General features: G+C 40.0%; 1 protein-coding gene across 3 annotated transcripts in view; it reads right to left on the bottom strand.

The window, feature by feature from the left end:
• Positions 1 to 22,825, bottom strand: part of LIFR (LIF receptor subunit alpha) — an 86,756-nt gene that overhangs the window by 56,127 nt on the left and 7,804 nt on the right. For 2 of the 3 annotated variants that reach the window (XM_027774875.1, XM_006156306.3), the window contains exons 2-4: positions 6,427 to 6,587; positions 5,014 to 5,128; positions 2,148 to 2,287 (exon numbers count right to left, since the gene is read on the bottom strand). In XM_027774875.1, coding sequence (XP_027630676.1) covers positions 2,148 to 2,287; positions 5,014 to 5,128; positions 6,427 to 6,568 — 397 coding nt within the window. In that variant the 5' untranslated portion in view covers positions 6,569 to 6,587. Of the gene's footprint in view, positions 1 to 2,147; positions 2,288 to 5,013; positions 5,129 to 6,426; positions 6,588 to 21,268; positions 21,337 to 22,825 lie in introns of those variants that run through there. The other variant, XM_006156307.3, reaches the window with a different exon arrangement.

Here is a 22,825-nt window from a genome sequence, read left to right as displayed (position 1 = left end):
GGGGGGGAAGGTGGGACATAGCAGAGGGTGGGGGATGGGGAATCAGGGATGGCAAGACAAAGGGCAAGGTATGCAGGACGTAAGAATTGGAAAATTATTTGCTGAGAACATATATGTGGATGTACTTGATTGAGACAATGCACAGTGTATTTTGGATGGAAAATTCATTTGTGTGTTGTGATGGTGTAAAGTGAATTAATAAATAAAAACAAACAAACAAACAAAAAAATCTCATTAGAAGATCAGAACAAAATAAATAAAATAGAAAATTAAATAAAAAATAATAATGATGAGTACTACTTGTCCTCATAAGGATACTGAAAATGGCCATGTAAATGGAAATGCTAAGAGGTACAAAGTTTTGGGAGAACAATTTTGCAACAGATATCAAAAGTCTTAAAAAGGAGAATGCAGGTGCCAGCAGATGACATGGTGGTTAAGGCACTGGACTCCCACATGGTCAACCATGGTTCAAGTCCCAGACCTGGCGGCTTGCTTTCTCACTTTCTGTCTCTCTCTTGTCACTGCACATGCCCTATAGCAAATTTAAATAATAATAAAAGTAAATAAAATTAAATAAATAATTCTTAAAATGGGGTGGGGGGGAAATGCCTTTAACTCAGCATTCCCAATTATAGGAACTGAGTCTAAATAAATCAAATTCAACAATATATATCTGTAAAATATTATTAAAGCATTGGTTATGATATTGAAAATGAGAAATAAAAGACAGTATGTTCATAATAGATCTCTAAGTAATTATGGTACACCCGTTTAATAAAATATACAGCATTAAAATGATACTGATTTACATGGATATCAACTTGGAAATCTATCACATGTCATCTGTTAAGTGGCTTATAAAGAACCCTACTGTTTATATGTATGGGTGCAGAAAATCTATTTAAGTGTTAACAATTTTCTCTATGGGCACAGAGATCATGGACAATCTACAACGTTCTCACAGAAATTCTACCTGTTAACTATAGAAAGGAAGTAGTCAGCACGGTTCATCGACATCTTCCTGGAAGATGGCCCTAAGTAGACTTTCTATGGACAACACTTGAGCCAGAAAATAGGGAAGACTCAGTGATCCTGGAGGTGATGCTCTGTTATTACTCCTTTAAAATCTCTTCTGTCTCAGACACAAGCTATTCCAAACATGCATTTTATCCAAAAAAAAATTGGACAAATCACCAAACTAATTACAATTTCTTTCCCTTGCTTCAAAGTCAGTCATCCTTACAAGACGCACTGAACTATCATGATGATGCCACCCCATAACAGCTGCTGGGAGCTGACAAGTCTGCTTGCCTCACCATAGAAAGGGTCAAGGCTGCTTGTGTTTTTAAGGTCTTACTGCACAGCAAAATTTCCATCTCCATCAATCCAGGTATATTCTGGACTTCCAGTCTGCTTGTATGCCTGAGACATTCAATCAACAAAGCTGTGATAAGTGCCTGCTATATGCACAACACTATGCTTGGTGCTTGGCATAGAAGACAAAGTCCATGCTCTCATGGAACCATTTTCTTGTGGAAGAGAAACACAGAATAGAGGCCAGCAGGTGGTGCAGAGGTTAGCACGCTGAACTCCCACATGGCTGACTACAGTTTGAGTCCCAGACCTGGCAGCTTGCTTTCTCACTTTCCATCTCTCTCTGTCTCTGTCTCTCTCTGGTGAGTGCATGTGTCTTGTAACAAATTAAAAACAATAATAATAATAATGATGATAAGTAAAATATTAAAAAAAAAAAAGTACAGAATGCCTAAGGGTTTGATAAGAAAGGCAAGAGGTCTCTTCTGGGAGGAGATATTCAAAGAGTATGTTCTAGACCATGGAGCATCTGAGAACTTTGGAGGGTACACAGGAATCAAGGAGCCAAAGAGGGTGGGGCTAAGAGAAGGGTATCAAACTGAGGGCAAGATGTTGGATTCTGTGCCATTTTGACTAAACAGCAGACAAGTTTGCTTCTTTCCTGATACTGGCTATGCTCTACAGGCCACAGTAAGATTGCTGGGTAAATGAAAGTATTAGGGTACAAATGAAATTCAAAGAGTGGTAAATTTCTGCCAGCTATAGAGTACCACAATACTAACAAAGGCATCATCCTAAGTAATTTTTGAATTTTCTTTTCAAGTACTTACAAACATTTTTTTCATTCAGAATGAATTTACTTCTGGAACTTCCAAAATCATGTATAGAATGTATTGTTATTTCATGATCACCAGGTAAAAGAGCTGGAATTTTAATATTTGTTTTGTTTAATCGATAACAAGGATGAGACCTGCAATATAAAAAATCAAACTTTAATTAGCAGATAAAATAATGCAATTTTCATAAATACTTGTTTAACATAAAATATACTTGAAAATATACTTTGTATACAAAATTTTGATAAGTTTTACTGCATTTTTAGATAAGCAAAAAAGATAAGCTAATGGTAATTTTATCAATGTGGTAGTAAGAAAAATGAGTAAATTGTATGTAGAAAGTACAGTGGGTAAGCATAGATGATTCTTTCAAAAAACTTAAGAATTCTGCATGCCATTCAAATTCCACCTTGACCTTGCTTAGCAGCCTTATCTCCCCCACTATACCTATAGTCCCTGACCTGGAGCCCAGACCATCACACAGTTCCTCATGCTAAGATGCTGCTCATCGGATGCTAAGGAAAGAAATGAAACTCCTCTTATGGCCACTTCAAACACATATTCAACCTCCCTGCTCCTCTGCCTTGGCTCATGATTTACTTTGAACAAAACTTCCAGCTTCCCAGCCAGTATCTCTCAGACAAGGGTGAGATTTTCCTTTCTGCTTCCATAGGCCTTTGTATCTCGATACAGCATAATTACATTCTTTGTATTATTATTATGCATATTAATATAAATGTATATTATTATATACATTTCTTTCTTTCTTTGAATTTGCTATAGGGTGTGTGTGCTCACTGGAGAAGAGAGAAAGAAAGACCATGCTGCAATCCCTTCTCCACTCTCCTCTCAGTATTCTATGTTTGCACGTATGTGCACACATATACACACACACACATACACACACACATACACACACACACACACACACACACACGCCCAGAATGGTTCCCAAGCTGCTGGGTCTGAGACTCGCAACCCTGCAGTTGGCCATGTGAGATCCAGTTGACCTAAACACCACACAACCTGGCTCGCCCACTTCTAACTTCATATGAAGATTTCAACCTGTGTAAAGGGACTTCCTGTGCTATTATGCAACCTTACTCCAGCCAGCACCTAATACAGGGCTCGTTAGATTATTTGCTTTGGACTGAATACTGAATAGGTCTGGTTCACCTCTGGTCTTTTTCAGCTTCATATGGTGAGACTTCTTTTTGAACCAGTAACATGAAATCACCTGCATTCTTCAAATCATGCTATTTCAGATATTCCCATCATTGTACCTGATATTTATTCTGGCTGAAATGTCCTTCTGTCCTTCTGGTGAGAAAACTGAGTATGCATGCTTTACAACCACACCTCCTCTGAAAACATCTCTGCACCTCCATCTGCTCTGATCTCTGTCTCGTAGTCTTCACATATAACTTACATGTGAAGTTAGCACTTAACCCACAGCATTGTTATTAATTGTGATCTCCTGAATAACCAGGATCAACCTCCTCTCTGTAAGGCCTGTGGTGGGGCTCTGTGCTATTTACCAAAGCTTCCAGGTTCTCTCTCTGGACTTACAGTAGGGCTGTCCTTCCCTGCTCCTCTAAAGCAAAGCAGGTCATATCACTTTATAGCCAGAAAATGTACGTGATGGTCGTATCCGTCAGTGCAGAAGGGAAGCTCTGAGAACCAGTGCAGGCTGTCCCTTCTCCTTCCCCGGCCATCATGCCTCTTAATGCCTGGAAACCTAAGGGAACTCAGGTCAGAGATCCCAGCTGACCCCCAGTGGACACAAAATACAGGTAGAAAATAACCCTTTGTTTTCATTAGCAAAAAACAAGGTTTGAGGCTTGTTTATGCAACCCGCCCTGGCTCATCCTGGCTGATAAATTACTCGAATGTTTAGAATAATGCTCAATAAATAGACACTGAATGGGGTGGGAGGAATCTGTTCTTCAATACACATTTATGTTCATTATGTTAGGACCACTCAGCAGACTAGGCTGGGAGCGGCATGCTGGAAGTCCTGTGGCACTGCTAAGCCACTCAGCACCCTGCTGGGACTAGGGAAAAGCAGTGGGAACTGGTCAGGTATTCAGGCAGCTCAAAAGCCTTTACACAGCAGGCTTAGGAGCTTCTAGCATACTCCACTACTTGAGAGAGAAAATGGTGTGATGGAGTCTGTTTCCTGCCTCCTCGAAGTCCATTTTCCCTTTTTCCTTAATAACATGAACCCAGTGTTTATTGAGCACACTGCCATCCAGCCAAGAGAGCATATTTCTCAGTCCTCTGTGCAACAAGTTCTAGCCAGTGAGATGTGGGCAAAGGTGTTGTGTGAGATTTCTGGGAATATTCTTCAGAAGTAACTCTTCTTTTTCCTTCCTGATTCCTGGAAAGCAGACATGATAGCTGCTCCTCAAGCATCACTTTGAGAACACATGCTAAAGATGGCACAGCGGCACGACAAAGAGGGACCTGATCTCTGATGGCCAGCCCTGAACTGCCTACCTCCAGACCTTTCACAGGCAGGCAATGAAGGTCTGTTGAGCCGCTGTTGCTGACATTTTCTACTGGGCAGGGCCAAACTTCAACCAGTAAAACATCCCCCATCGGATCAGCACATTGGAGGTGTGTGCCATACTTGCTACACACATAGCAAAAGAAAGTTTCGGCTAGGAAAGGAGTTTGTTCCCATCTTGACAGATGTTACAACTTGGAATTTTTCAGAAACAGAGAATTGAGGGTATTGCATTTAAAAATTTACACACACACACACACACACACACACACACAAAATCTTTACATTCTGAAATTAAAGATAAAGAAATTCTAGGCTGTAACTGTGAATAAGTCAGAATATTTGTATTACCTGCTTTCAATGCAAATGTCATAAACAGTACCCTGGCCTGCTCCAGAGGGTGCTTTCCAAGAACAGTCCCACACTTGCAAGTTGTTAGTGATACACTTCAAGTCATGAGGAGCCCCTGCAGAGGGAGAAACACACACCATTTTAAGCTACCTTTGAAAGAAAATGCATGGAAAGGAAAAGGGTACAAGAGATGAAAAATACAGAAGAAAAGAAAGAAGGATGGAGGAAAGGAAGGGAAAAAATAACCATAGTGTTACAAAAGTATTCTATCTCAGACCATAAATACCTATGAAAGTTTTTTATTTTCTTGGTATGCAATGTAGCAATAAATTGTAAAGCTATTTATATAAAATAGAAAACAAACATGACATTAGAAGCATTCACATTAGAAATCATCAGTAATCATAATAACGTTACTTCTTTAATCAATGGCCTCTGGAAAAAAAGAAGATTCACTTAATTATACAATAACATAAAAATGGGGCCAGCAGGTAGTGTGGTGGTTAAGGCACTGAACTCTCACATGGCCGACCATGGTTTGAGTCCCAGACCTGGTGGCTCACTTTCTCACTTTCCCTCTCTCTCTCTCTCTCGCTCTCGCTCTCGCTGTCTCTCTCTGGTCAAATTTTAAAAATGATAATGAATAAAATTAAATAATTTTTCTTAAAAAAAGGAAATAGCATAAAAACAAAACCAAGGGGCAGCAGGATGATAATGTTCTTTAAAGAAATAAGCTAGGTAGATGTGTATATTTCAATTATGTGATGTTCTAAAAGGTACAATTATAGAGCCAGTGAACAAAGTGATGCTGGGCCTGGAGAGGATGCCTGCAGAGGAGCACAGAGATTCCCTGGATGCTGGGACTGTCCCCGATATGCTGATTGTGCTGGTGGTTACATGAGTGCATGCACTTGCCAAAACTCAGAACTATATTCAAAACATGTAATTTTTTAAATGTTTACTTCTTTCATGACAGAAAGAGTAAGACAGAGACAGACAGCTAAAAAGACAAGCACCCTGAACAGGGTCTCACAGCACAATCTCCCCCCAACTCTTCCCAGATAGCAAGTCTCTGTACATGTGCACCTGGCAAACCGAGGAACCAAACCCCAACCCTCCATATGACCACCAACATGATGCTACCACTGGGTCACTGCAGATGGCCTAAAAGGCAAATTTTATTGCATGTAAATTATATCTTATTGTTTTAAAATGGTAAAAAAAAATTATTTTGATCTACTTTTAAGGGCCTTTATAAAATAAAGTAAAAGGGCACAGAAAAAAAAAATTACAGAGAAATGGATTTTAGTCACTCCGAACCTGAAGTGTTCAATAAAGAAATAAGATTGCTTCATAATCAAAACAGTCATAAAATTGCAAGGTGTTCATTCTCTAGAAGTCTGACGCACTTACCCTTTTTTTGGCTATTTACTTGATTCACTAGACACAGAAGAATCAATGCTGATAAGAGCCACAGGAAACCTGAAGTAGTTCTCATTCTTTTATCGTCCACCATTGCGGATGGTCGCCTCCAACACAAGGAGATACCCATCATCCATGCGATGTAGTCAGTCCTAGATTAGAAGAGGGACTTCAAATGGTGCTCAAACTGCTCTAAAGACACACCTTCCACTGACACACAAACAGTAAAAGTGGGGACTGGTGGATATTAAAACATACTGTATATTAATAACCTCAGAGATGCTCAAGCTCAAGCTGCCCTGGCTTAAGAAGACACAACCTCTGGATATAGCTGTTGCTTCTGGTATGTAGTTAAGGGCTAATTTTCACATGATGGGCTTCGAGTTCAAGATTATAACTGAGTACCTGTTTATGAACTCTTTACGCCACTACTACTACAATATAACAAAACGTTCACAGAAAATAAATGACAATAGTTCGTTTTGTTGTGAAATCTACTATACTTTGTTCATAGCATTTTCTATGAACTTTCTGAAGCCCCCCCAAAGAAAAGCAGTACATAAAATTGAAGTTTTAACCATTTTAAATGATACACACAGTTCATTTTAATTAATTCATATTAACTTCAACCATCACTTACTTATGACAAGTAATACTGGTTTTCTTTCTCATTTATATTATGATAAAAAGTTCCTATTTTATATAAATTTAAATTCAAGTATTTTTTTAAATAGGATAATGTAAGGGATTTGTAAATATGACTAAAATATTGACAATTACACACAATAGTTGAATTTTAACAAACACTACAACTCTGAAGAGCAAGGGGCCCCTGGGAAATCAGACTGTAACATGTTTCTGCCAAAAACTGAGAGCACACCGAAGAGCCAAGACCGATGCCCTCAGGTGCTGGGAGGACTGCAACAGAGGAAGGTGCTGTGTGGGTGAACAGCCCTTGGGATGCCCGCCAGCAAGTCGTTCGAGACAGTTGACCACTAAATGCCTTGTCCTCCTCTAAGCACCACAGGCTCAGCAAAGAATGGAGCAAAGTCTCTGTCTGCAGGAGCTTAGACTCTAATTCAGAGACAAACACATAAGCAAGTGAGACATTGCAGATCTTGATGAGCACTTTAACAACTATGGAAAGGCAAATGCTTGAGTGTGTGTGAGAGGTGAAAGTCTGTTTCTGAGGTGAGACTGCCTGTGGAGAAAGACTGCCACTCAAGATGGCACGAGTACTCCAAACAGCGGCCAAACTAAGGGCATGTTTGGCCCCCTTAGTTTCAAAGCACAGGAAGAGGAGACAAGGAGACAAGGCAGAGCGGGGGCTGGTCAGGACACAGAGGGCCTCACCGCCACTGTAATGATGGGGAGTTTAATGTGGTTCAGATCATAAGCTACTAGAATGTTTTAATCAGGAGAGCCACAGTTTCATTCGTACCTTCCAGACTTCTCTGGCTGCTGGGTGGCAGACAGCCTCTGGGGGAGGAGAGAAGGAGCAGAGAAACCACGGTCCAGATGAGATCACAGTGCAAGGACAAGGCTCTCAGAAGTGGCAGGAGGCAGTAAGGTTCAGGAACTATTCTAGAGATGAAGGGTCTTACGGATGCATTGCATGGGTACAGAGTAGTGGTTAAAAAGTGTCTGGGCATGAATCCCAGCTGTGATTCTATACCTGCACTATGACATTTAACATGTGACCTTAACCTGTCACAGTTTCCTCATCTGTAAAGGAGGGATGATTTTCCTCATAAGTTTGTTGTGAAGATCAAGTAAATATGCATAAAGCATGTGGAATAAAGTCAAGCATGCAAAAGCTATCTGTGTATGTTTTGCACTGTGTGAAATGCAGGAAGAAGAAAGGAAACAATAGCGACTATACGTGGTGGCTAAACGACAATAGATAGATTGTGGTGCTACTGAAATCCTTTCTCGGTGGCATGAAGAAGGGGGCAGTAAGGGGCTGAAATTTAAAAATTTGAAGACTTGTTTACAAAAGTCAACTTTAGTGTGTTCCTACTCCCCCATTCAAGAGATCTTCTCCCTTTAGAACTTAAAAGAATTGTCTCAGGAGAACACATGCATGGCAGATAACATATGTGTGGGTGCCAAAGAAAAATGCTTTCTATACTGGATACCTAAGAATTCCCCAGAGCAATAAAATTCCCCATTAACTCATTGTCCACTCTTCCTAGATTAATACTTGATGGTTGACATGACTTTCCAATATACTGAAAACTCCCTGTCAGACCTAATATTGCTAATTTTTACATTGGAACACACAGCCAAGACTAATGAACATATAATCAAAACCTAATATATTAAGGAGAAATCAGAATAAATAGAACCAAAAAGAAAAAGAATTATTCCCAGAGGAAATAGATAACATAGAGCAAATAGGAAAACTTTAAAAAGAAAAACATCCCAAAGAGCAAACATGACACATCCATTAGAAAAAGATACAATAAAAAAAATCAGAAATAAAAATGGATCTTATAAGTTAAATACATTAGCTGGTATTAAAAATTAAAATAAGAAAGCTAAAATATTGAGCAAGCTTTCAGGAAAAAAAAAAAAGACAAAAATAGAAAATGTGAGATGAGAAACACTTGATAGAAGAAAGAAGATCCAACATCTAAATAACTGGAGCCATAGGAGAGAATTGGAAAAAATCTTCTTAGTGGAAATAGATGGCATGATCTCTTCTTGGCTATTGTTCAGTGAGTACTGTCAACAAACTAGGAAATTAATCTCAACTAACTTAAATAATTCCAGCCAAAACATACACAAGGCACATGCACACATTTCAAAAATGTTCAATTATTTTCTGGATGGATGAATAACTTCTTAGTCGATTCTAGTGTCATCGAGCTTACTTATCAGAAATATAAATGTATTCATGATAACATAGAGCAAATAGGAAAACTTTAAAAAGAAAAACATCCCAAAGAGCAAACATGACACATCCATTAGAAAAAGATACAATAAAAAAAATCAGAAATAAAAATGGATCTTATAAGTTAAATACATTAGCTGGTATTAAAAATTAAAATAAGAAAGCTAAAATATTGAGCAAGCTTTGAAAAAAAAAAAAAGACAAAAATAGAAAATGTGAGATGAGAAACACTTGATAGAAGAAAGAAGATCCAACATCTAAATAACTGGAGCCATAGGAGAGAATTGGAAAAAATCTTCTTAGTGGAAATAGATGGCATGATCTCTTCTTGGCTATTGTTCAGTGAGTACTGTCAACAAACTAGGAAATTAATCTCAACTAACTTAAATAATTCCAGCCAAAACATACACAAGGCACATGCACACATTTCAAAAATGTTCAATTATTTTCTGGATGGATGAATAACTTCTTAGTCGATTCTAGTGTCATCGAGCTTACTTATCAGAAATATAAATGTATTCATGGAATTTGTAAGTCCCTGGTTGCTTAAGTTATAGAATGACACAGCTCTACAGGAATAACTGAATAAGGGAGACCAAACATGACCCTGCAAACTCAAACTCTTAACTAAAATGATCACAAACTATATTCACTGCCTGGCTAAACATTATTTTGAAATGAAATATTTGCCCATTACAAATTTACTATTCTAGACAAAAAAGATGCATACCTCACTGCCATGCCAGGAAGAAGTGGCAAGAGAGGGCTGTGAGGAGGCAGCCAAGGAAGGTTCTGGACCAGGTGCTGCCAGACGCAGACTCTAATCTTGGCTCCATTACTGATTAAAGGTATGACTGAGGATAAATCACTTAATCCCTCCTGGCTTCAGCCTCAACTATTGTAGCACAGAAGCAAGGGCAATTCAGGATTCATGAAAGAGACTTCCCAGAGTTAAGCTGTAATATTCCATTGCTGTTGGCAGGGAACAAGCATGCAGATGGTAGCTAGCTAGTACATAGTTAGTGCCAACAACATCCACGGATCAAGGACTCTGAGGAGGGAGCTGCAGGATGGAGGTGCTCAAGAATAGAAGACTCATAGCAGTGTCACCAAAGCCTGCTTCACTTAAAATAGGCAGGATAATAAAGAAGACTTTAGTTGTCATAACACTTACACAGAAATTTTGAGCAAGCCATCCGAGCACATAATGTTATGTTTATGGCAAATACAACTTCTCTACCAAGCAACACTTTTGAGTGGACTTATCTGAGGGCAGGAACAATACATGAACAGATCCTTCCATAGTATGTTCAGAGGGAGAAAAAAAGAACACTGTGAAATTTTTCTGGGCTCACTTCTGATGGAAACATTGTCAGAATTTACTTTTTTCTCACCAAGGTCTTATTCCATGAAGGAGAACAAAGACAATTCCAGGAACCAACTTTCAAAAACGAATGCATCAAGAGGGAGCAAGTGCAAATACCTAGGGGGCAATACAGGTACCAAGTGTGTACACAGGCAGATGCAAACAGGAATCCACCTGCCTAGTCTAAAGGTGGTACCTCTGACCTCATTTTGCCAAATTTTACGATTTTTCAAGACAAGATAGAAATCTAGAATTGATATGAAACACTCAGATTTGTAAACGTAAATAACTAACGCCTACTTCTTAAACATTCTAAAGACCAAACAAAATACACCTCAAACTGTATCCTGCCTGAGAGCCACTAGTTTGTTTCCTATGCAATACTATTTTAAAGAATGCAAAAATATTAATGAACATTTCTGCTTTACAAAGTGATTGGACAAAATCAGTTTATAAAATTGTTGAATTTGGTGGGGGCTGGACAGGGGAGCAGTGGTACAACAGGACACTCTGTGAAGCTGATCCACACAAGAAGGTTCTGGTGGGCATGCACATGCCCACCGTCCAGTCCAGGCTGATCTGGGGCTGGCTGAAGCTGGGGGTGGCTCATGGCATGAGGACCCTGTCAGGGGGCTATCCTTCTGTCTCTGTCTCCCTGACTCAAGGGGTAAACAGACTTTAAAAATGTTTTAAACTGTTAAATGGGAAGAGAAGACTATTTTTGTTCCTCTCATACCTGCTGACCTCAGTACGAGGATATCATGAAACATAAGCAGAACTGAATCTGGGGCCCTAGTGGCACAGCTTCAGTTCTGTGAGCAATGTGACCCCGAAGCTGTAAGTCTTCTCTTATAAAAATGGAGTGTTTACACATGTCCTCTGACTTGCTTTTCTTCAACTTGCTTTTTTCTCAACCAGAGAATACTGGTTCCAGTGTACATAAAGTTTTAAATCTTTCTGCTGAGGATAACTAGAAAAAGAGTTAAGAAGGGAAAAGTAAGGGCGAAGAGCAGAAACTGCAGTCCCAATCTGTTTTGTTTGGTTTTCTTCCATTTCTCATTTTGTGTGTTTATTTTTTGGTAGTGTAATGCGGGGTGGGGAGAGTGGGGACAGAGGGAGGGAAAGAAAGGCAGTGTGTGTCTGCACGTCCCGCTGGAACCAACCTGCCCCAGAGGCCTGGGCTTCCAGTCCCACACACTGAGGGAAGGCCTTGGGAAACACCTGCTCAGTTGGGCTGCAAGCAATAAAGATTACCCGAACCTTCTGTTATCTCAAGAATCTTTTTGCTGATACAATGAGATAACTCCCTTGTCATTAATCCACGGAAGAAACCAAACACTGAGCTGGAACACTACAGAAAGAAAAGCTTTCAACCACCTGGTCAAATTTTAAATGCAGGAGCAGGTCATAAATGCAGGAGCAGGTCACTGAGCACCGAGGAGGGGACAGGCTGGGAGTTTTCCCCAGCAATTGAAATCAAACCCGCTCAAACAGTATCCACACTGCTGATTTATACTCCTCTTAATGGCTCTGCCTCTATTGTTTCCTATAAGGAAACATAAAAAATTGTTTAAAAATTTTGATCAGTAACTATTTTCCTACTCCTGCTTCTCTCCCACAAGATCTGAAGTCCCTCAAGTACTAGCTGCATTTGAAGAAGGCTTTTCAGAAACATAAACTCTGCAGTTGGGTAGACCCAAATGAGTTGCTAGTAATTTGCAATGCTTTATTTATAAACCGTTGTATTTGAAAAACTATCTCCTGTTTTCTTTTTCTTTTTCCTGCTTTTATTTTTTTGCTATAGGGTATAAGTGTTCACCAGAGACAGAGAGAAAGGGAAAGTGAGAAATCACCCCCCAGGGGGAATGACCTCAATCCCTCCTCCTCTGTTGTCCTCTCAGGATTCAGGGCATGAGTGCACCTGCACCCAATGCAATTTTCAAGCTATCAGGACTCAAACCTCAAAGGCGACCATGTGGGATCCAACACCTTAACCTCCATGCCACCTGCTGACCTTCTCCCATTTCTCAAATTGGGTATTAATATTTTTCTTACTGCTTGCTAAGAAAGAAATGTCACAATATGCATATTAACTTTCTAAATACATTATACATTTATCTACTAGTTGCTTTCCTACTTTTCAGTGAGGCTTTTAACTTTGATTAAATTGGATTTCTCATTTTCATCTTTTAGGGCTTCTGATCATAAAAGTATTTATCATGTCGATACAACTTATAAGTTATCAGTGTTGCCTTCAAATACATTTAGGGCCTTTAACATTTTGAGTTCTCATCCATATAAAATTAACTCTGATGTATAGTATGAGTCAGGGAGCTAGCTTCTTTCCCCTTCTAAGTGGTTACTACTTATGCTAATATCATTTATTAAATATCCATCCCTTCCCTTTCTAACTGGAGGTGCCACTGAATACCATTTTTTCTCGATTTCCCAGGTGGGTCTCCCTTCCATTGCTCCTCCGTCCTTCATCCTCTACTGAATGATATGATCTATTCTTCTGGGGGTTTCCACTTGTTTTTTTCTTTTCTTTTCTTTTCTTTTCTTGTCATTTTAACCATTATATAATTGCTAACGACTTCCAAATCTGTGTTCCCAGGATTGACTTCTTCTCAATTATAGGCTAACCATTTACCAGGCAATTTCATGATTATGCAATTAAGGAATGTCCCTCAGAAATGATAAAATATTTGGATGCTACATACCTACTTGAATATTTCACAGATTCATCCAAAACAATACATGTAGAAGGAAGATAGACAAAGGGAGAAGGGAAGGAGGGAAGTAGGGAGATGGGAGGAAAAACAACAACAAAACGCTCCACATGTGCAAAATGAAATGCACTTTCTCCTCCAAATCTGCTCTCATCATGTCCCAGTCCCAGCTTTTGTTACCCATGTCTTCTGGGTCACTCAAGCAGGAGGCACTGCTGACTTCTTCCTCTTCCTCACTCCTCCACCTGCTCATTTTACCTCCAATTCATGCCATGACTCCTCCCCATCCTGTCCCCACTTGCACTTCCACTGTTCAGGCCCTCCTGGCCCTCCAGCATAGGAGATTTATTTACTCATGGCCTCCAACAAGGGCCTCCCACAAACCATCTTTCATTGTGAGTTACGTGGCTTTAGGTAACATCTCTCTCTAATCTTTATTCCTTTTTTCAAGCTCCATACCGAAAGTTGGAAGGCTGTCCTGCCAATAGCTCGGATATTATGTTCCAACTCCAACTCAAATTCCTACTGTACAATCTTCTGTCACCTTGCTCTAGTCTGTACTATTGCCAATAACAGAAAATACCTGGAACTAAGTGATTTATAAAAATAGAGGTTTGGTTTTTTTGCTCATGGTTTTGGAGGTCTAAGGTCAAGAAGCTGCAGCTGGTGAGGGTCTTCCTGCTGGCAGACACATGGCAAGACAGAGTAGAGCAGAAACACAGGTGTCTGCGTCCACATGTCTCTGTCTCATTTCCTCTCTGCTGACCTTCTCCCATTTCTCAAATTGGGTATTAATATTTTTCTTACTGCTTGCTAAGAAAGAAATGTCACAATATGCATATTAACTTTCTAAATACATTATACATTTATCTACTAGTTGCTTTCCTACTTTTCAGTGAGGCTTTTAACTTTGATTAAATTGGATTTCTCATTTTCATCTTTTAGGGCTTCTGATCATAAAAGTATTTATCATGTCGATACAACTTATAAGTTATCAGTGTTGCCTTCAAATACATTTAGGGCCTTTAACATTTTGAGTTCTCATCCATATAAAATTAACTCTGATGTATAGTATGAGTCAGGGAGCTAGCTTCTTTCCCCTTCTAAGTGGTTACTACTTATGCTAATATCATTTATTAAATATCCATCCCTTCCCTTTCTAACTGGAGGTGCCACTGAATACCATTTTTTCTCGATTTCCCAGGTGGGTCTCCCTTCCATTGCTCCTCCGTCCTTCATCCTCTACTGAATGATATGATCTATTCTTCTGGGGGTTTTTTCTTGTTTTTTTCTTTTCTTTTCTTTTCTTTTCTTGTCATTTTAACCATTATATAATTGCTAACGACTTCCAAATCTGTGTTCCCAGGATTGACTTCTTCTCAATTATAGGCTAACCATTTACCAGGCAATTTCATGATTATGCAATTAAGGAATGTCCCTCAGAAATGATAAAATATTTGGATGCTACATACCTACTTGAATATTTCACAGATTCATCCAAAACAATACATGTAGAAGGAAGATAGACAAAGGGAGAAGGGAAGGAGGGAAGTAGGGAGATGGGAGGAAAAACAACAACAAAACGCTCCACATGTGCAAAATGAAATGCACTTTCTCCTCCAAATCTGCTCTCATCATGTCCCAGTCCCAGCTTTTGTTACCCATGTCTTCTGGGTCACTCAAGCAGGAGGCACTGCTGACTTCTTCCTCTTCCTCACTCCTCCACCTGCTCATTTTACCTCCAATTCATGCCATGACTCCTCCCCATCCTGTCCCCACTTGCACTTCCACTGTTCAGGCCCTCCTGGCCCTCCAGCATAGGAGATTTATTTACTCATGGCCTCCAACAAGGGCCTCCCACAAACCATCTTTCATTGTGAGTTACGTGGCTTTAGGTAACATCTCTCTCTAATCTTTATTCCTTTTTTCAAGCTCCATACCGAAAGTTGGAAGGCTGTCCTGCCAATAGCTCGGATATTATGTTCCAACTCCAACTCAAATTCCTACTGTACAATCTTCTGTCACCTTGCTCTAGTCTGTACTATTGCCAATAACAGAAAATACCTGGAACTAAGTGATTTATAAAAATAGAGGTTTGGTTTTTTTGCTCATGGTTTTGGAGGTCTAAGGTCAAGAAGCTGCAGCTGGTGAGGGTCTTCCTGCTGGCAGACACATGGCAAGACAGAGTAGAGCAGAAACACAGGTGTCTGCGTCCACATGTCTCTGTCTCATTTCCTCTCCTTATGAACCCACCAGGATTTAATCATGGGGCCCCACCATGATGCCTAATCACGTCTCGAAGTCCCCACCTTTCAACTCCAAAATCTAATTAAGCTTCCTCTTGATACTTTCACAATATGACCAAGTGCTAACCCATGAACTTTTGGGGGACACGTTCAAACTACCGCCCACCTCCTCTACTCCTTTCCTGGTGGCAGAGGCACTCAAGCTGACCATCCTGCCAGTCAAATGCGGGTTCTGTGAAAGCTCCCACTGCAGCCTCCTTTCTACTGTGAGCATACCAAACATACGGGTGATTATTCCCTCCCTTCCACCCTCTTTTCCTATTAAGCATAAGCTTCATAGGAGCAGAGCTTTATCTTTATGACATCCCTGCATCTGAGAGTGCTTTATACCTTCCATCTACCCAAGATTTATTTGGTTCCTTGAGCAAATCCACCCAAATGGAGTCTTTGGTGATAGCCTACAAAAATAATCATTTATTTTTTAAGAGGTTTTTGCCTTAAGGTACATGCACTTGCCAGAGAGAAAGACAGAGACAGTGAGAGGGAAAGTGAGAAATCCTCCTCTCCCCCACCCAGGATGGCCACTCTGCAACCCCTTCTCTTCCATTCTCCTAGAATCTTGGGCACAAGTGCCCAGCATGATTTTCAAGCCACCAGATCTGGAACTCAAACTGCAGTCAACTATGTGGGAATTTAGCAACGCAACTGCTATGATTCTCTGCTCCCAAAATCTAAACTATTTTTGATGACATACAGTCATTTCTTTATGTTCTGAAGAATAAAGTAAGTTGAACAACATGATTTTGAATGCAACTGTTTATACAGCAAATTTATGAATAAAAAGATAATATTGGCTCCAAGTGCTGGAATTGGTTTAATACATACAGTGAAACTCTTTTTAAAGTTCTTTCTAAACTTTAGAAGAAACAAATATCAATTATGTAATACTTTTTGTAGTTAAAATGCCGGTTTTAGCTAACTCTACCATGCTATATAGAAATTGTAAATTTTTTCAGATACCATGCATTGCTAATGCATTCCTTACTAGGAGGAAGGGTCAGAAACAGACAAACCATATTTTGGCTTAAACAAAATCTTTTCTAATACAGGTTGAATATCCCTTATCTGAAATGCTTGGGATCAGAAGTGTCACAGAGTTGAGATTTGTTCAGATTTTGGAAATCTGCATACACTTGGAGACAGGACCTAAGTCTAAATATGAAATTCATTTAGTTTTCATGTAAAACCTTCTACACATAGCCTGAAGGTACTATTCCACGACAATTTTGTATTGCACCATTTGGGGTCAGGTATGAGATTTTCTATTTGTGTTGTCATGTTGGTTGGTGTTCAAAAATTATCAGAATTTGGAGCATTTTGCCTTTTCGATTTCTGTATTAGATACTCGACCTGTCCCTGAAGATATTTACAAGCAAGATGAAAGAATTCAGGCTGCACAGACAGAGAATGAAAGGGCTACTTGCCCTAACGTTGAACAACCTTACTCAAAAAGAGTGCTGTTGATGGATGATGTCAACCTGGAGAAAAGTTACACAAACAGATGGGACAGACTTCTCTTGTTCTCAACATTTTTATTCATGAATTGGATGAACATATGGGCATCCCATTCATTAAATCTGTGGTTGAAAATTTATCAGCCAAAGAGCAAATATACCATATGTAATCATGACGATTCTAACAAAGTAATGCAATAAAATTAATTTAGCATGGACGATTTCTGAGTCCAAGGTGAAATGGCAATGACAATAACATTAACACGGAAAATAAACAAATACAGGTCAGAGGAGATATGACTGGGCAGCAACACGTGGCAAAGCCCATACACACACATATACACAAAAGGTTAACAAAACGGGCCAAAATTATCATGTGGCTGCCAAAATAACAGTATGAGGGACAGCTGTTTAATTTCCCTGCTTTATCAGACAAGCAATATTTAACATCCTGTTTCTCTCATGGTATTAAATTTGGTAGATTCATTTTTAGTCTGAAAAATTAATAACTAGATCATTTAACATTAAGGTGTGATAAATATGAAATATAAACCATTATAGTTAGTTTTACTACCACCCGAGTCATTATAAATCATGCTTCAATATAAATCATATATCTCAGAACTCCATGGGGGCAATCTACTCCCTATTTTATGCCACCCACACCCAGGGACCACTTGAACATTTAGTGACTTAAAGGTAAAAAATCAATAAATCTGTGTTTGAGAGCTATCATCACACTGAATACTTTTTTACTAAGTTTTATCAGGAATTTTAGAGAAAGGACATGGTGGGATGAGCATGAGGATGCTTTTAATCATCACCCCTGTCTGTGCCACTACCTGGACTTTCTGAGGGAAATGGAGACAAACCTCCAGTGACAGCAGGCCTGGCTAAGGCCTCATCCCCTGGGCCTGCACTATGGCAATGTTCCTGACTGGTTTTGAGATTTCCAACCCACCCCCTGCACAGATATGGGTCTCATATGTCTAAAATCATGGCTCTCTCTGGCCTGCAGGAAAATGTCCACCTCTGAGCATGGTGTTAGGCTCTGCACTGCTTCACGCCAGCCTCACTCTTCAGTCCCATTTCTGCCCTTTTCCTTGTACTGTGTCTGCTCCAGCCCTGCCAAAAGTGCTGAGCTCTGCTGTCCCTCTGTCATTCCTCTAACCACAATGCCCTTCCCACTCCACTACTCCTTTAGCCTTTAACAAATATTGACTTGTCCTTCAGATTTTAGCTCCTGATCCAACCTTCCCAGGTGTCTTTATGGTACAATGCCTACGCTTCTGTGATTACATGTCATCTACCAATGATTTATATAACCAACTTTCTCATCACACCAAGCACAATGAATCTCTTTTGAGAAGAAATATGTATAATAAATAGAAGTGTTAATATTCTTAGAGCATACAGATGGACCAAAAAAAATGCTAAAGTGAGATGGACACCTTCAGTAGAAACAAAAATACACAACTGACACATTCAGAAGTAGAAATGGCCAATAAACATGAAAATGATGTGAAACCTCATTTCCACTAAAGACAGGAAAAGGTCAGTAAGTGATGATGCCAGGTACTATGGTGGACAATGTGGAGAAACTGGATCCCAGTCTGTAGTTGTCTAAGGTGACAATGCTGCAGGTTCCAGCTCTCCCTACATTTGCACAACCTCCCAAGGAGGTCTGCTATCTGTAACATGTCATACAAGAGGATTAGGTGAAGGTTAGGTGACTGGTCTGAAGTCTCATGACTTGAAAGGAGCAAAGCCAGAATTTGAACCGGGCTTGTGATTGTGATTCTAGAATCTATGTCTTTTTTTTTTGTCTTTTTTTTTGTGAGAGGTTTTTGCTATAGGGCGTGTGTGCTCGCCAGACAGAGAAAGAGAGACAGAGAGATAGAAAGTGAGAAATCATCCCCCCAGGGGGGATGGCCAAGATGCAATCCCTTCTCCTCTGTTCTCCTCTCAGGATCTTGGGCACGCACGCACATGCACCCGGCGTGAGGTTTAAGCCACCGGGTCCGGTACATGACCCGCGGTCGACTACGTGGGAGTCCAGCTACATAGCCATAACGCTAACTGCTGGTCCCTAGAATCTGTCTTTTTAATCAAAACACCTTTGGTTTCACAACGACAAGGAGGAAGAGGACGAGGAGGCCGAAGAGGAGGAAGAGGAGGAGGAGGAGGAGGATACACCAATGCTGCGAACACTGATTGAGAGCTCACTATGTGCTGGGCTCTGTGCCAAGTATTCCACTCACAATGTATAACCCACTTCTAGGAAATTTTCCTCAAGAGAATATTAGACAAAATGGCGAAGACAATGTTCAGTGAATGCAATTCAGAGTAGGGAATAAGAGAAGTAACCTGAACATCTGCTAATTTGGGACAGGGGTACCTCACCTTTAATGAGGTTCCTCCACAGGCATTCGAGTCAACTTGTTTCTTTCTGTACTATTCCTAATTTCTCAAACAATCATGTTCATCTAAAGATGATCTATTTTATTTTCAGAACAGTAATGACTTTAAAATTTATCCTGATGACCTTGACTGACTTCTCCCCAGGTCACGTGCGTGCAAGTCTCATAGACACCTCAAACTTACCAGGCTGAAACTGATTCTTGACCCTTGCCAACTCGTTCTTTCCTCAATCTTTACCCTCTCAAAAAATGGCACTGCCATTTAAATGGCACCAAAAACCTAGTACACTCATCCTTGCTTCATCTTTTTTCTTCACCATCAGCCCCTATCCCCTCCCCAAGCCCTGTCGGTTTTAGTTTTGAATCCAAACACTATCCATTTTCCTTATTGCTATGCCCCTTACCCCAAACTAAACAGACCAAACTCTCTTGCCTGACCTGCTGTAAGAGCCTCTGAAAACATCCTCTAGTTGTCACTCTTGCTCCCAACCAATCTATTCTGCACAAAGTAACCAAAGTAACCTTTCAAAAATATCCATCAGATCATGCTGTTCTCCAGTGCCAAATGGCCTGGTGCATTCCCATTACAAACACTGTCTGTCTGTCTGTCTGTCTGTCTCTCTCTCGTGTGATCAATCAGCCCCTGCTGCCCTTCCACACTGTTCACATACTCCTTCGTCACCCCTTCCAGCACCATGGCCTCCTTCCATTGCTCTCGTACACCAAGACTGGTTTGCCCTGGGAAGTCTTTGCACTGGTCATTCCCACTATGTGGGATCTTCTTCTCATGGTGGTCTTTACTTATCACTCAAGTCTAAGTTAATGGTCTCTTCCTTGGAAAGACTTCTCTCATCACCCTAGAAAAAGGATTGCCCTTTCCTGTCTCTTCTCCAAATCTCACAATGCCAACCACACACCACTCACTCGTCATTAGTTTTCTACTTTTTTCCTCAATGCATTCATCGGTATCTATGCACACATGATTCCTGGCACATTCTCCATCCCTTCCTAGCTAGAAGGCAGGCTCCATGAGAGCAAAGACCTCCTGTTTCTTCCTCAGTACCATACCACAGCACCCAGAAAATGGCCTGGCACACAAAAAGTATAAAGTAAATATTTGTTGAATAAATTTATGAATTAATAAGTTGAATGTAATACATAACTATGCACCATGGAAGATGATTAATGTCAAGAAAGCACACACACATACCCCCTCTGGAAATTAAAAAAAAAAAAAAAAAGAGGGGGGGGGGATGTTTCTAATTTTCCCTAACAAAAACATAAAGACAACAGGCAAATCGGACCCAAATCAAGCACTACAGCCTGCGAAATGCATGAGTCTAGCACTCACAGCTCTGCCTACTTGTGAATTGAAAAGTTCCAAAACAGAGTCATCTGTAATTTTGTTAAAGTTTGTCTTTGGGAAAGGGTGAGTTGGCTCAGTCCTAAGTCTAGCCAACAGCCTAATATCTGCAGGTCAACACAGCTTGGTTGTTCTCCACTGGCCACTACATATTCAGTATATCTCATTAAGAAAAAGAATGTGTGTTTCTTTATGAAAATGGCCCTCTTCTCCAAAAAAGAAACTTCCCTGCTGGTTCCGGTGGAGGAAGGAGGAGTAAAATGGGCTAGGAAGGGCAATGGCACGGACAGAAAAATTACCTCAAAGAATAACATGTTGACTTTGCTGGAGGCTCTGATCTGTGACATGACTTAACCTCCCATGAATTCTACAAAGGAACAAGAAAAAATGATTTGTGAAACTGTCTTATTTTATTTGGCTATATGAGGGAAATAAAATGAGAGGTCAGTATTTGTCAGGAAGATTCCAAGACCTATTACTTATGATGACTTGAGGGTCTACTAGATACCAAAACATCTATGACTGTTGTCAACTTAGAAAATTTAAAAAAGTGTCCCTTTATAAAACTAATTACAGGGACCAGCACGTGGCTTGGTGGTTAAGGCACTGGACTCCACATGGTCGAGTGCAGTTTGAGTCCCAGACCTGGCAGCTTGCTTTCTCACTTTCTCTCTCTGATAAGTGCATGTGCTCTATAGCACATAAAATTCATACACAAATAAATGAATGCATTCCAGAAATACTAATGTAGTTTTACATACTGTCAAATGGAAATGTTATTTTAAACAATACACCTTATTGTCCTTGACTCTCAGCAAGGTCATATGCTGGATTTCTCAAGTGGGGTGCCCATGAGATTTATTAGGAGAAACTCATTCTTCATCATTTTTCAAAAGATAACAACCTCAAAAAGGCATAGGGTCTTACGTAAGCTATTAAAAGACTGCCCTTCACCGAAGATACACTAATAATTTTGAGCCTATGATTTTAGGATATTCTCACACGTCATCGCTAAATCACCCATGAATATCAACAAAGAGAAATAAGAACTATGTTTGCAGACTGTTGAGTAAGGAGGAGGCAATGTTTGTGTTCACTGAAAAGTAACATCACAACAGAAATTTTTCTTTTTTCAATTGCAGCAGAGGAAATGAGGACTACATGATTGCTACCTGTGGTAACCACCATTTATCCGTGGGCCTCCTGGCTGTGAACACGCTCTACCCCACTTCCCGTCTGTCACTCAGGGGCAGGGAAGGGTCTGTCCAGGCCACTGCTCCCTGCCTGATGCTCACCTAGCACCAGGCACAGAAAAGGCACTCGAGGGTGACTAAATGAATAATTCACATTTTGTTCCAACACCTTTACCTATGGGGCCCTGACCTTCAAGAATTCACACCGGACAAAAGAAAAAAGACAACAGAAGGTAAAACATGCCTTTAATCCAAAATAAAATGTATTGACAATGGAAAAAGTCTGAGTTTTAAATAAAAATAAAAATTTAACAAAACATTTCCCAGTGACTACAAGCCCTGAAATGCTCTTCATGATAGTTTGATATAACTCATAAAACTCATAAAATTTTCTGCTTAGCGATCCGGTACGATTAGGGATATAATATTGGCCCTCATCACCATATCAGATCAGTAAAGACAAGGTAACAAGTGTTATTAAGCACTTACTGCCTACAGGCAGCGTGTGCTGGGTATCCTTATCCCCAATTTACAAGTAGGGAAACAGACACAGACCTTGCCCAAGTTCACACAATCAATAAATGGGCAATGGTATTTGATGCTAATTCCCTTTACTACATGACATGCTCTATATATTGAAAGTTCTGGAAGGTAACAGGAATG

This window comes from Tupaia chinensis, unplaced genomic scaffold (assembly GCF_000334495.1).
Source record: "Tupaia chinensis unplaced genomic scaffold, TupChi_1.0 Scaffold000489_1, whole genome shotgun sequence".
Lineage (NCBI taxonomy): Eukaryota > Metazoa > Chordata > Mammalia > Scandentia > Tupaiidae > Tupaia > Tupaia belangeri.
Note: the sequence above shows the minus strand (reverse complement) of the source record. Positions and strands in the feature narration are given on the sequence as shown.